General features: G+C 43.9%; 1 protein-coding gene across 1 annotated transcript in view; it reads right to left on the bottom strand.

Moving 5' to 3' along the window:
• The window catches only part of LOC306927690 (1,4-alpha-glucan-branching enzyme-like), a 158,520-nt gene that overhangs the window by 51,997 nt on the left and 93,304 nt on the right, over positions 1-13,219 (bottom strand). The window contains exon 8 of the mRNA XM_079507517.1: positions 3,844-3,959. Within this exon, the coding sequence (XP_079363643.1) occupies positions 3,844-3,959 (116 nt within the window). The remainder of the gene's footprint in view (positions 1-3,843; positions 3,960-13,219) is intronic.

Here is a 13,219-nt window from a genome sequence, read left to right as displayed (position 1 = left end):
AGAGGCGTATTATGCCTCGCTCTGGTGATAAACCCACCCCATATTTGCATACTCCTGATTGGTGCCCCACAACTTCGGGAGCAGCACAATCCAATCACAACCACAGATAAAATGTGCAGCGGGCTTCTTTTTTGCACTGGCATATGCATCTGGTTTGCAGGCTAGTGTTGAAAGCACTTGAGAAGTCGAAGAACAATATCCTCACAGCACCACTTTCATTGCCCAGGGAATACCATTGATGAAAACAGAAATGGTTTGACTAAATGTACCTTTAGCCCTATTATTTATCAAGAATGCTGATCTGGCAAGCTTCTATACAACAAAGGCCAAACAAAATATTTTGATAAAGATTAGAGAATGTATGTGGTACAGTATTTAGCTGATATTAATACAGCATAAACTAAAGAGAATGCAAACAACAACCTACTAGTTCACCATGACCTTCTCCAATTAAAATGTCATGAAGCAGTATCCCGTTATTAGCCACAGGTGGAGTGGAGCGGTCGGATGCTGTTGGATAAAGGATTGGTGCAATAATAGGCACAACTGCACTGTCAGGTGTCCAGTACAGTAGTACAATGATACTCAACCTCATTCATTTCAAGGACATGCATTATCTCTAGGACCCCAATCTACACTGTAAAATCCTCTGCATAAACCCATAACACAGAACAATAATACAGAAAAGACAAAGAAAGACAGCCATGACTGTATGTTCGTGGAAACGTTTGTAATAAATAATTTACATTCAGTAAACACACTTGAATGAGGCTCTTTGTCAGAGAATACCATTGGTTGCACTTGCAAAACAAACTCACCAACATTGCAGCTGTACTTGAGTTATCCTCTTTCTATCTGCAATGTGTTTGTTTAATAACAATCCACTGTAGACATGGTATGAGCCACTCCCTGTCAAGAAATTCCTTGCAGATGATTTTTTTTCTAAGTGCTGGAGTTTGGAAGTGCTCGTTGACTATCACTCAACAGCCCATGCGTACCACCTGTTTTGAATTTGCAAATGCAGCAGGCAGGAGGAGGTTGCTGTACTGACAACGAGTGCTTCCACACTTGGAAAAATAATCATCTGCAAGGAATTTCTTTACAGGAAGTAGCTCATAACATGTCTACCGTTGATTTTTATGAAACAAACACTTTGCAGATAGAAAGACGATAATTCAAGCTTTTTGTACAGCTGAAATGTTGGTGAATTTGACATTATTTAATACAATTAGATTTTTCTAATTTATTTTTTCTGTTTGGATGAATGGGCTGTCTATGGGAAGTGGCACCTAGTTAGCATCTTGCTGGCAAGATGGCAGCCGTGTGCATTGCGTCAGTAGCCAGATCCCCAAACATAAATGAGTGCCACCTTGCCTCCTCCATCCTCCAGCATGTCAGTGTTCTTGAAATTGCAGAAACATGTGATCATCTTGTGGACTTCACATAACGCCAATAATGACCGAACGTAAATCACTGCTTTTGTTCATTAAAAGCGGACAATGAAGTGATAGTGAAGTCCACAAGATGGTCACACAATTCGGCAGGTCACCAATTTCTCCGTAACACAGCCATGCCGGAGGATGGAGCACGGAGGAGGAGAGGAGGCAGATCAATTCAGTATCGGGTTCAGACTTATCCCACAGCCAATGGCAAATAAAATATCGTATGGAAGAACTTAACTCCAGCTTTTGCTGTAAGTCACTCTAGATAAGAGAATCTGCTAAATGCCTCAATTACAAACTGTAATTGTAGCTAAAGAAAAAAAGAAAGTACGGCACAAGCAAAAAAACAACAACCTGTTTACACAGAGTATAAAAACATAATATATATATATGTATATAATATAATCGTATCATAACTCCTATACTCCTATATCCACTCCTACTGTATATCCACTCTACTGTAGGTCACTTATTTAGCACCAAGACTCTCTTTCTCACATCTCTTTTCCCTTGCTGTCTCTCTGTCATCTGTACTCATTAGTCGCTGCCGGTGTGAAGTCTATGTGGACTCCGTGACCTGCTACCCCCAAGGTATCTGGTTAGTGTTTGATCAAAATGAACGAACATAAACTGCCTATACTTTAAGTCAGCACGGAGTGTATTTGGAGACATGAAAGACAAAAGTCTCCAAGCCACACATAAAACACATGCTGGGACACAAGCACATGTGCTGTCATGTGATAGAAACAGTGGTGACAGTAAAGGTACATAAAACACATGCTGGGACACATGTGCACATGTGCTGTCATGTGATAGAAACAGCACATGTGATGCCATGTGATAGAAACAGCACATGTGATGCCATGTGATAGAAACAGCACATGTGATGCCATGTGATAGAAACAGCACATGTGATGCCATGTGATAGAAACAGCACATGTGCTGTCATGTGATAGAAACAGCACATGTGATGCCATGTGATAGAAACAGCACATGTGCTGTCATGTGATAGAAACAGCACATGTGATGCCATGTGATAGAAACAGCACATGTGATGCCATGTGATAGAAACAGCACATGTGCTGTTTCTATCACATGTGCTGTCATGTGATAGAAACAGCACATGTGATGCCATGTGATAGAAACAGCACATGTGCTGTCATGTGATAGAAACAGCACATGTGATGCCATGTGATAGAAACAGCACATGTGATGCCATGTGATAGAAACAGCACATGTGCTGTTTCTATCACATGTGCTGTCATGTGATAGAAACAGCACATGTGATGCCATGTGATAGAAACAGCACATGTGATGCCATGTGATAGAAACAGCACATGTGCTGTCATGTGATAGAAACAGCACATGTGATGTCATGTGATAGAAACAGCACATGTGCTGTCATGTGATAGAAACAGCACATGTGATGTCATGTGATAGAAACAGCACATGTGCTGTCATGTGATAGAAACCGTGGTGACAGTAAAGGTACATTTACTTGAGTACTGTACGTAGTGTCTGTACTTTAGTTGAGTATTTCGTATTTTTGGATATAAATGACTTTCAAATCTATAATAAATATTAATAAATATAATAATATAATGAAATAACAGTTTATATGAAAACCTGGATCTCCCGTCAGTCATTCCATACAGTATGTTGATCTGACCTCATCAAAGCCTGTACACTCAAGACACGCTCCATATATGGCCAGTACAGAATTCATTCCATTATATATGGTGATCTGACCTCATCAAACCCCTAGATCTCCATATATGGAGCTGGCTGTTATGACATCACAATGTTTCTCGACCAGCTCAACAGACTGATAATTAAGTTTTATTAAATTTGGGATATCCTTTTAGCCTAAATGCTTTACTGTATCTTTGTGCTGTTTAAATGTTTAGACTAATAAAGTATTCAATCAATCAAACTCCAGTTATGCCCTATTTCAAATTCTGGAAATAGCAGAACCTCCTCATAATAGCTTGTAGGTCTGCTATTTTCACTATTATTGAAATCTTTTTTTTAAATACTGGAATATCTTTGAAACTATTTGAAAAGGCCTTCATTTTAATACAGCAATGCACTGATATTAAAAGATATATATACTATATAATTTGTACTTTTTAATACTGCAGTAGTATTTTTTTAAAGCATGCACTTTGGAATATTTAAGTATTTAACTACTAGTACTCCTTTAAATAAATGATCAATTTGACAGTGCAACTTTCATTTGCAGTTGAGTAATATTTGAACAGGAGTATCTATGCTTTGACTCAAGTAGTGGGGTTGAGTACTTTGTCCACCACTGGACGGAAACGCAGTGAAACACAAGATGGTAGAAGAATGGTACTGTATGCCAGGGATGTGGTGAGTGGTGATGGTACTGTATGCTCACCCATGCCGTGGTGTTGGTACAGCATGGAGGTGACTCCGTCAAACCTGAAGCCGTCAAAGTGATACTCGTCCATCCAAAAGCGGAGGTTAGAGAGCAAAAAGCGCAGCACCTCCCAACTGACAAAAACACAAACAAATAAACAACAAAAAAAAGGGTACAAATGTTAAAAATTACAATTCAGAAACAAAATGTTCTATTTCAGCAATTCCCAAGCTGTGGGCCGGGGCCCAGTGGTGGGCCATGAGGATATTGCAAACTTATGGTCCCCCAAATAAATAGCAAAACACTAATATAACTGATAATATAACAATATGTAAAAAGTAATGCAAAAACGTCATGCTATTTTTTTCTTTAAACCGTTTAAACATTTTCATTGTGATACCAATGAATATGAACTTTAACTACGTTAGTTCCATTGATCCAAACCGGAACACAATCGATTGATCATTAAAATAACCATGCTCTGTAAATGTAAACGCACGCGGCCCACCCATCTGACCACTTGACACGGCAGCTGATAGGCCGCCGTGTCAAGTAGTCAGATGGGTGGGCCGCAATCAAGTGGGCCCTGGACCAGAAAAGGCTGAACCACTGAAATCTAGTGTTCTCTGTAAGCAGCTCTTTTACACTGAGCTAAACAGCCCTTGGCTGTGTTGTTCACTAAGTAGCTCCTTTACAATGAGGTAAACAGCCTTTGACTGTTGTCAATCTGGCTGGGTTGATAGCCCAGGCAGCTTGTGTACTTTCAGGTACAGGTTCAACTCATGCACTTTCAGGTCCAACTAAGCAGCCATTTCCTAAATATAATAATAATACAGTGAATGTGCAAACTCTGGTCAAGAACGTGCCACGGGGGCACGGTGGCACAGTCGGTAGTGCTGTCGCCTCACAGCTAGAAGGTACTGGGTTTGATTCCCGCTAGGGACGCTGTGGGCGTTGGAGGCGTGTTCTTTCCTCCGCGTCATCAGTGCCCATACCCGAGGTGGGGTTGGCGAAAGGGCCTTTCTGTGTGGAGTTTGCATGTTCTCCCCGTGTCCCCTAGGGTAGGTACCCTCACCAAAAACATGCAGTAATCCTGGACTCTAAACTACCTCCCCCTGGCCAGCCGGGGTGCCTGATGGAGGAGAAAGGAACTGGTCAGAATAACGTGTTCCTTCCACACGTTACGTCCAGCCGGGGAAACTCTCCCCTGTCAGGTGAAAAGAAGCAGCTTGGAGTCCTCAAGCATAGAAGGAAGTATGAGGTCAGTCCACTGCCCCGATCCCCCCAGGTTGGCAGAGGAAGTGTAGCTCCCAGGATTAGATAATTGACACTGGGTGAAAAAATGTGTTGGAAAATCGTGGAGAAAAAAAAAGAACGAGCCACAAAGTGTCCACAGTCCAATGCGGTGAGTGTATAGATGAGAGAAGATTAGCTCCTACTATATACCATCAAATAGAAGTTTGTTAAACTCCCCCACCTACTGTGCCTCTGTATTTTGGCTGGTGTCAACTACTCTATCTCCTAACTGTGGAGACACTGCTGGAGGTAGTACGTCGGGGGGGAACCCATTGATGGATGCCTGTCGGTCTCCCACAGCGCCATGTCAGCTCTTTTCCATTTCAGTTTGCCTGAAATGTCACAAAAATAGAGTCCAAGCAACTGATTGCTCAAGCAAGCGAAATGTCCGCAAGTTACATACGTCAAAGATTTTAAAACCATTCATTGCACTGACTGAATACAGTAGTTGGCAAGGGGCATAATCCTGGATCTTTGCCACATGCAAGGGATTCAGCTGAGAGCACGGCAAGATCGGACGGATCCTGAGCACATGACTATAGATAAAGCTAATGTGTACCGATTTGCATGATGTTTGGACAAAATCTGTAGGAGCAATATAAAAACATCTGTTCAGCCGATTAGCTGCTCACAGACAGACGGAAAGACACACACACACACACACACACACACACACACACACACACACACACACACACACACACACACACACACACACACACACACACACACACACACACACACATGTACATACTACATATAACAGCTGGAGGAGGTTGGAGTGGCGCAGAGAGTTTACAGAGACAATGGGTGAAAGATCAGCAGAGAAGAAATGTGAGCTGTCAGTTCATGAAGAACGCCCTAGTGTCTTGTTTGAATATGATTGACTATGATATGATGATGTAGCGGAGTGAATACAATTCTGATAGACTTTCAGTTTATGCATGCTTGACTTCCGTTTTCTGCCTGAACTAACGCAATGCTTCATTTATGCTAGTCAATTGTGATATTGTTGTTTGTCTATGTATGATGTTGATGGTGCTGTTGTTCAACTGAGCTTATGATGTTGTATCCATTCCAAAGACAATAGCACCCACCCACCCACTCAAGTCAACGGCTCATGAAGTGGGGTCCGGGGACCCCCAGGGGTCGTTGTGGGGGTTTCAGGGGGTCCCCAGCTAAATGTTTGTAAGTTAAGAACAAAATGGACAGTAATCGGGTCTGTAACTCTACGAGTGGAACCAATTTGGGTTCACTTTACAGAAATATTACACTCAAGAGTTATGGAGGAATGCAAAACTGGGGGTCCTTGAAATTAAATTGTTTTAGAATCACTGATCAGCGTCAATTGGACTGAACTGAGCTAAACTGGACTGACCTGAACTAAACTGTGCTGACCTGAAGTGAACTAAGTTGAGCTGAGCTCTTTTACTACTGTTCTTCCCATCCAATTCACTACTGTAATCCCCCACCATGCTCCATCAAACAAACACAGTATACACACACACCAAAGCATGCACTCACACACATTCACTGCAGCCCCCAAAAGTGAGAGGATATGGTTTTGGTGCCACGGGGCAGACCCTTTTAATGGACTTTATTGTCATATACCTCTTTTCCACAACCATTTTGAGTCCACGCCACTCATGACATAAAAGGCAAATCCACACTCTGTACTTATTCTCTGCAACATTCTAATGCTGAATCTATGACCTGTCATACGCCAGTGTCACACAGCGAAAATAGGAGCTCTAGCTTGTATGAATGGGGCTTAAAATACTTCTCTCATTGCAACTCTTTGATCTGAAGGCTACGGATCTCACTTAACAGTGACGGCATGTAGGATTAGATTTGCACAGCTAGATCTGAAAGGTGGCAGACCATGGCGACTATTCATTTTTTGTATATATTCCTAAACCTGGGTTTTTGGGATGATGACAAGTGTGGCCTACTAGCCGTAGCCCGCAGGAAAGAGACATGTACAGTTGGAGGCCATCAATATTGTCCTTTTCTTTTTGCTGAGGTTTGCATGATCTGCGCAAAAGGACAGTTAACCCATTTTGGGCGGGAACCCCTTTTGGTGTTTTAATCATTGTTATAATTTAGCTATTGAAAAATAGCAGATCTACAAGCTCATAGCGCGCCACCGAGTGGCGCGCTACGAGCTTGTAGGTCTGCTATTTTTGAAAAATCGTGAAAATATTTATTTAGAAGGATTTAGAAGGATTTTTTTAAATTTTGAGGTCAGGCCTAAATGGGTCAAATGATGAATGATGAAGGGACAATATTGGTGGCACCCAACTGTATTCATGGGACATTAGCGTATCCATCAGATGGAAAGAGATTAGTCTCAACACACATAATACACTACCTCTGCATACAACTTCTGTATTATGACACACAGAGCGCAACAGTGTAAAATAAGCAAATTAACGGAAAATGGTCAAGCTTAATATGGCCATTATCCATCAAAATCACTTTTTTTGTGTTGACTCTTACTGGTAGCTCTGTATCATTACAGCGTTTGTCTATACGGAAGGAAAGCTGAAAAATACATTCTGCAGGTTTCCTCCTAGCACTCAAGATATTTTGGTATGCAACAAGACATGAATGGTATTAATTCAATAAAGAAAAGGATTACAAAAAAACATTTATTAAGGTTAAAATAAGTAATATATAGACCAGGTAACAATGACTGTAGTTGAAAACGTATTGTTGTCTCTGTTCCAACTGTACAGCAGTAGTGAATAGTCAGACATGCATTTGGAGCAGACTTTTGTGTTGACTCTAAGTGCTTTCCCACCGCAAGGCCTAAAAACCAATCATTTAGTACCTGTGTCATTAAGCCCTCTCACCGGCTCCGTTTGGCTGTGCTGAGCGCGGTTATGCAACCACTTAACAGCATTCTGCACCAAGCAGCGCCAAACCGCGAGCAAATAGAAATGCTATTGGAATGGGTATTAACCATTATGAGGCCCATAATGGTGCAGAAGGAGAGCCCTAAAGGAAACAACCCTCAGCCTGAGAAGGCTAGTGTATTACAGCTATTCACAGAGACGTTTTTTATACTGTATACATGCACGCGCACACTGCATGCAAGCTCTTTTTGTTTGCTTCTTTCACTCTCTCTTTGCTAAAATACACCCAGGCGCGCTCTCGCTCTCTCTCTCTCTCTCTCTCTCTCTCTCTCTCTCTCTCTCTCTCTCTCTCTCTCTCTCTCTCTCTCTCTCTCTCTCTCTCTCTCTCTCTCTCTCTCTCTCTCTCTCTCTCTCTCTCTCTCTCTCTCTCTCTCTCTCTCTCTCTCTCTCTCTCTCTCTCTCTCACACACACACGCGCAGCCGACTTCATAGGATTCTTTGTGCCTGTTGGGATTCAATTAAAGTCAGTTAAGTGAGGCAGGGATGAATGGCTGTGAGCCTAATGGGCTGAGCTGTACACGTCCCCTCTTCTAGCCTATTATCTTTCATTAATAACACAACAGTGCAGACGGGGGTGGGGGCCATGGCAGACACACAGAAGGACATAGCATGCTAACAACCCAACTGGAAGTTAAAAGAGTTATGAGCTGGCGTCCGCATGGATGCAAGCCCGGCATGTAAACAGCTCACACACAATGAGTACTTGCAGTCTCGCTGTGAAAACAAACGTTCCGTCTTCATTTGCGTCATGCGTAAGCTGAGAGACTGTACTTACTATACAGTGTGTGCGTGCGTGCGTGCGTGCGTGCGTGCGTGCGTGCGTGCGTGCGTGCGTGCGAGAAAAAAAAATGTTTCAGGAAAGGAATGAAGAAAACCTTATATTTTTAAAACAACACTGCCTTATCAAAGTTGGTATTCCGACTTAAACTGATAAATGGAGTTAGCTCATTTCTGCCAGACAGCGACTATATATATAGACATAGAGGTTATGGCTGTACTCATAAAGGGCAGCGGGGAGAGGCAGGAACCTGTCAGAGTGGAGGGGTGATACGCAGGGAGAGGCAGGAACCTGTCAGAGTGGAGGGGTGATACGCGGGGAGAGGCAGGAACCTGTCAGAGTGGAGGGGTGATACGCAGGGAGAGGCAGGAACCTGTCAGAGTGGAGGGGTGATACGTGGGGAGAGGCAGGAACCTGTCAGAGTGGAGGGGTGATACGCGGGGAGAGGCAGGAACCTGTCAGAGTGGAGGGGTGATACGCGGGGAGAGGCAGGAACCTGTCAGAGTGGAGGGGTGATACGCGGGGAGAGGCAGAAACCTGTCAGAGTGGAGGGGTGATACGCGGGGAGAGGCAGGAACCTGTCAGAGTGGAGGGGTGATACGCTGGGAGAGGCAGGAACCTGTCAGAGTGGAGGGGTGATACGCGGGGAGAGGCAGGAACCTGTCAGAGTGGAGGGGTGATACGCGGGGAGAGGCAGGAACCTGTCAGAGTGGAGGGGTGATACGCGGGGAGAGGCAGGAACCTGTCAGAGTGGAGGGGTGATACGCTGGGAGAGGCAGGAACCTGTCAGAGTGGAGGGGTGATACGCGGGGAGAGGCAGGAACCTGTCAGAGTGGAGGGGTGATACCACGTGAACGCCTACGTGGGAACACGTAACCGACGGCATGAGTCAGCAACCACGTTTTGGCTCACTCTGACCGCCTAGACCTTCAGGATGTCATCATCGCAGCATTGCACAAAAAGTTTGCCAGGTTCAATGCGGAGAGAGGGAATGCATCGTTGGGCAGACGGACAGGTGCACACCCTCAAGGAATACGACTCCTTAACTCTGTTTCTCTCCTATCCTCTCTCTCTCTCTCTTGCTTTATCTAACTCTCCAACTAAACACACCAATGTGACCATGTAATAAAGACGTTTGCTGTGTAGGCCTGAAATACACACATAAACAATGCACCTAAATGGCTTCAGAGCTACAAACTAGGCTTTAGATCCCTGCTCCTGCTGGCTTTATTATATGAATAGAGAGAACAGAGATGTCTGCGGTTACCCAAGAGAAGGTGCTTGTCTCCTCATTAAACAGGCATCTCTCTATTAGTGAGGGAGATACTGGAGGGGAGAGCAGGGATTGGACGAGGGCATAAGGGGAGAAGACAGCTCTATATCCTGAGACTGCCACTCTGAGGGTCCCATCTCTCTCTTTTACACTCTATTCCCCCGGCTGCTAAGCAAAGGAGACGGTGCATGGCTGAGTTCTCTACCCCAGCTATAATAAGACTGTGGAAGGACAGAATCACAAAGAGGACAGACAGACAGACAAAGACACAGACAGACGGACGGGGGGACAGGGGGGAGGGAGGTGAGGGAGATCGTGAAGCAGGGGAGGGAGGAGACAACGACGAGTGAGGATATGATAAATGTACAATGAACACTTTATTGATCCCCAGGAATCAATAAAGTGTACCTATATTGCAGTGTGCAATATAGGAGGGGGGAGGTGACGTTAGCACATAGCAGCGTATTGGCCATGCGATCAATGCCAGTCAGTTAATGAATTGACCGGAGCTTTGAGTTCTTCTGACAGGCGCCAGGGGGTGCAATTTACACATAATGATTACATTTACGATTTGGATGAAATTAAACAAAGTGGTTAAAGACAACAACGCAGTTGTTTGACGTTTTTCTTAATTATAAACATCACACTCGTGTGAAGTGAGCAGCGCTCTTATCATCATCATACATCACATTCCGTGCTCAGCCAATCAGCTGAGCACCTTCCATGCTCGGACGGACGGACGGACGGACGGACGGACGGACGGACGGACGGACGGACGGACGGACGGACGGACGGACGGACGGACGGACGGACGGACGGACGGACGGACGGACGGACGGACGGACGGACAGACAGACAGACAGACAGACAGACAGACAGACAGACAGACAGACAGACAGACAGACAGACAGACAGACAGACAGACAGACAGACAGACAGACAGACACAGACAAAGCTGTGCATAGGTGCGGATAGTTCCGCTCAAATATAAATAAAATATAAATATATTGTTGGTGAGAGGGGCCTTCAAGACAACAAGTCCTAGTTGTAACGGCTATGTGCTGCTGGGAAGCACTTTGATGCACAACTTTGAGTGGCAGGTGGAGGGAGGTGTGCTTGTGTAGAGGAACCAACTAAACACATGAAGAGGGAGCTTGACGGAAGGTCAACATGCAGACAAGTCATCAGAGCCTGATTGCAACCTGACAGGTAGACAGATGTTTACTGTGAATGTACTGTATTCACTCTCATTAACGATAGACTTGTGGCGAAACTGGACAGATGAGATTTGTTTCATATACCGGCATTAATCAATGTTTGGGATCCTTGAACGTCATTCACTGTGACTGCTTGTCTGCATAATATGATCAGCAAATCATGAAATACAACATACTTGAGGGAGGGCTTCTGAAATAAATTGACCCACTTTAAAGAATATGTTAAAAGTGAACACTATAAATAAGAGCTTTTACACATTCTAAGAAAAGGTCACCTACAGCAAGTACAATTGTACTTGAATCTGAATACACTATATAAACCTTTTTATGCAAATGTTTTGAACCATCGTCCAAAACCCAATTTGAATGTCCCCATCCTAAAGAACTGAACCTTTTCATTGCACATTCCTCTCAAATGGTGTAACAAAAAAAGGTACCACTCTAATAACAGTAAGTGAATTTACATAATACATTAGCAGACATTCTAATCTGTATATAATGTTCAACTTTCTGTTTAGATGCAGTGTTGCCAATGCCAACCTGCTGGTTCTCAGCAAAAATGCACATCTCACACCCACAACTGGAGATGGCACAGTGTCACAGCATTGCCACCTTAAGTCCCTTTGCAAGATTTAATAAGTCATAAATAAGTTTGCAGAACATGGCTTAACATGTTCCGCTCAGGGGTGATGTGCTGGGCAGTCCCTGCAGCTTTCGATAGTTCTGGATCTCCATCCATCATGAGTTCTACAGCAGAGCACAGATGCCTTGCTTGGACAAGTCAGCTGTAATATTTACATTTGCTGCGTTTGACATGTGCAAACATGTTTGACTTGTTGCCAGCAGTATACCCGATCCGATCGCTACTACGATCGCTACTTGTCTGTCTCTGCTGTTGTATTTCACAGAGAAACGACATGCTTTGTCGTGTCCTGTGTGTGTGTGTGTGTGTGTGTGTGTGTGTGTGTGTGTGTGTGTGTGTGTGTGTGTGTGTGTGTGTGTGTGTGTGTGTGTACAGCGTGCTGTGCATGGTCCGCTCATTTACTTGCGAGCCTCAAGGCTACACTGTTGACGCACCCCACTTAAGTTATTATCATGTGATTTAGAGGTAATCAAAACTAGCACTCCTCTCCCCCAACTATCCTGGGGAAAACAAGCACGCTTGCTTGTGTGGGAACTTGGAATTGAAGTTCTGCATGCAAATCAGTAAAAAAAATTATATATATATATATATATATATATATTTCCACCATTGTTTGTTACGCAGCTGTACTGAACCGAATGCCCAGTACCAAAACAGTGCGGTACGAACATGTGTACCTTTACACAAACAATTGCATCTGCATAGGGCAGGCGATTATGTTTGCGAGCGCATTACTGTATGTATGACATGCAAGCATGTGCGTAGGGTCTGTGTGGTACGTTATGCATAAGGCATGAGACCACAATGGCCTACAAGAATGTGAATAGCCCTGGGGCCAATTATTATTATATTATTAATATGTTTTGGCAAGTAGTTCTAAGTTGCATGGTCAAAGGCAGATGATAAGCAACCACCTAGTAGAGGAACTTCTACATCAGTCCAATTATTTAGCACAATGCTGCCGGAAGGTCTGTAACTGTAATGATCCAAGAGGGCCTTTTGGAACTTGAACTTTTATGACATAGCTCTTCACTTTCCACATTCACAATATGACTCCATTTCTCTGTCTCTGTCATTCTATCTCAGGGCCCTATTTTGGCCCACGTCTAATGCTGCATTCACATGGGATCAGGCAAGGCCCACGTCTAATGCTGCATTCACATGGGATCAGGCAAGGCCCACGTCTAATGCTGCATTCACATGGGATCAGGCAAGGCCCACGTCTAATGCTGCATTCACATGGGATCAGGCATCACGTCTAATGCTGCA

The sequence above is a fragment of the Electrona antarctica genome (genome assembly GCF_951216825.1).
Source record: "Electrona antarctica genome assembly, chromosome: 8".
Classification (NCBI taxonomy): Eukaryota; Metazoa; Chordata; class Actinopteri; order Myctophiformes; family Myctophidae; genus Electrona; species Electrona antarctica.
This window is presented reverse-complemented; position numbering and strand designations above follow the sequence as displayed.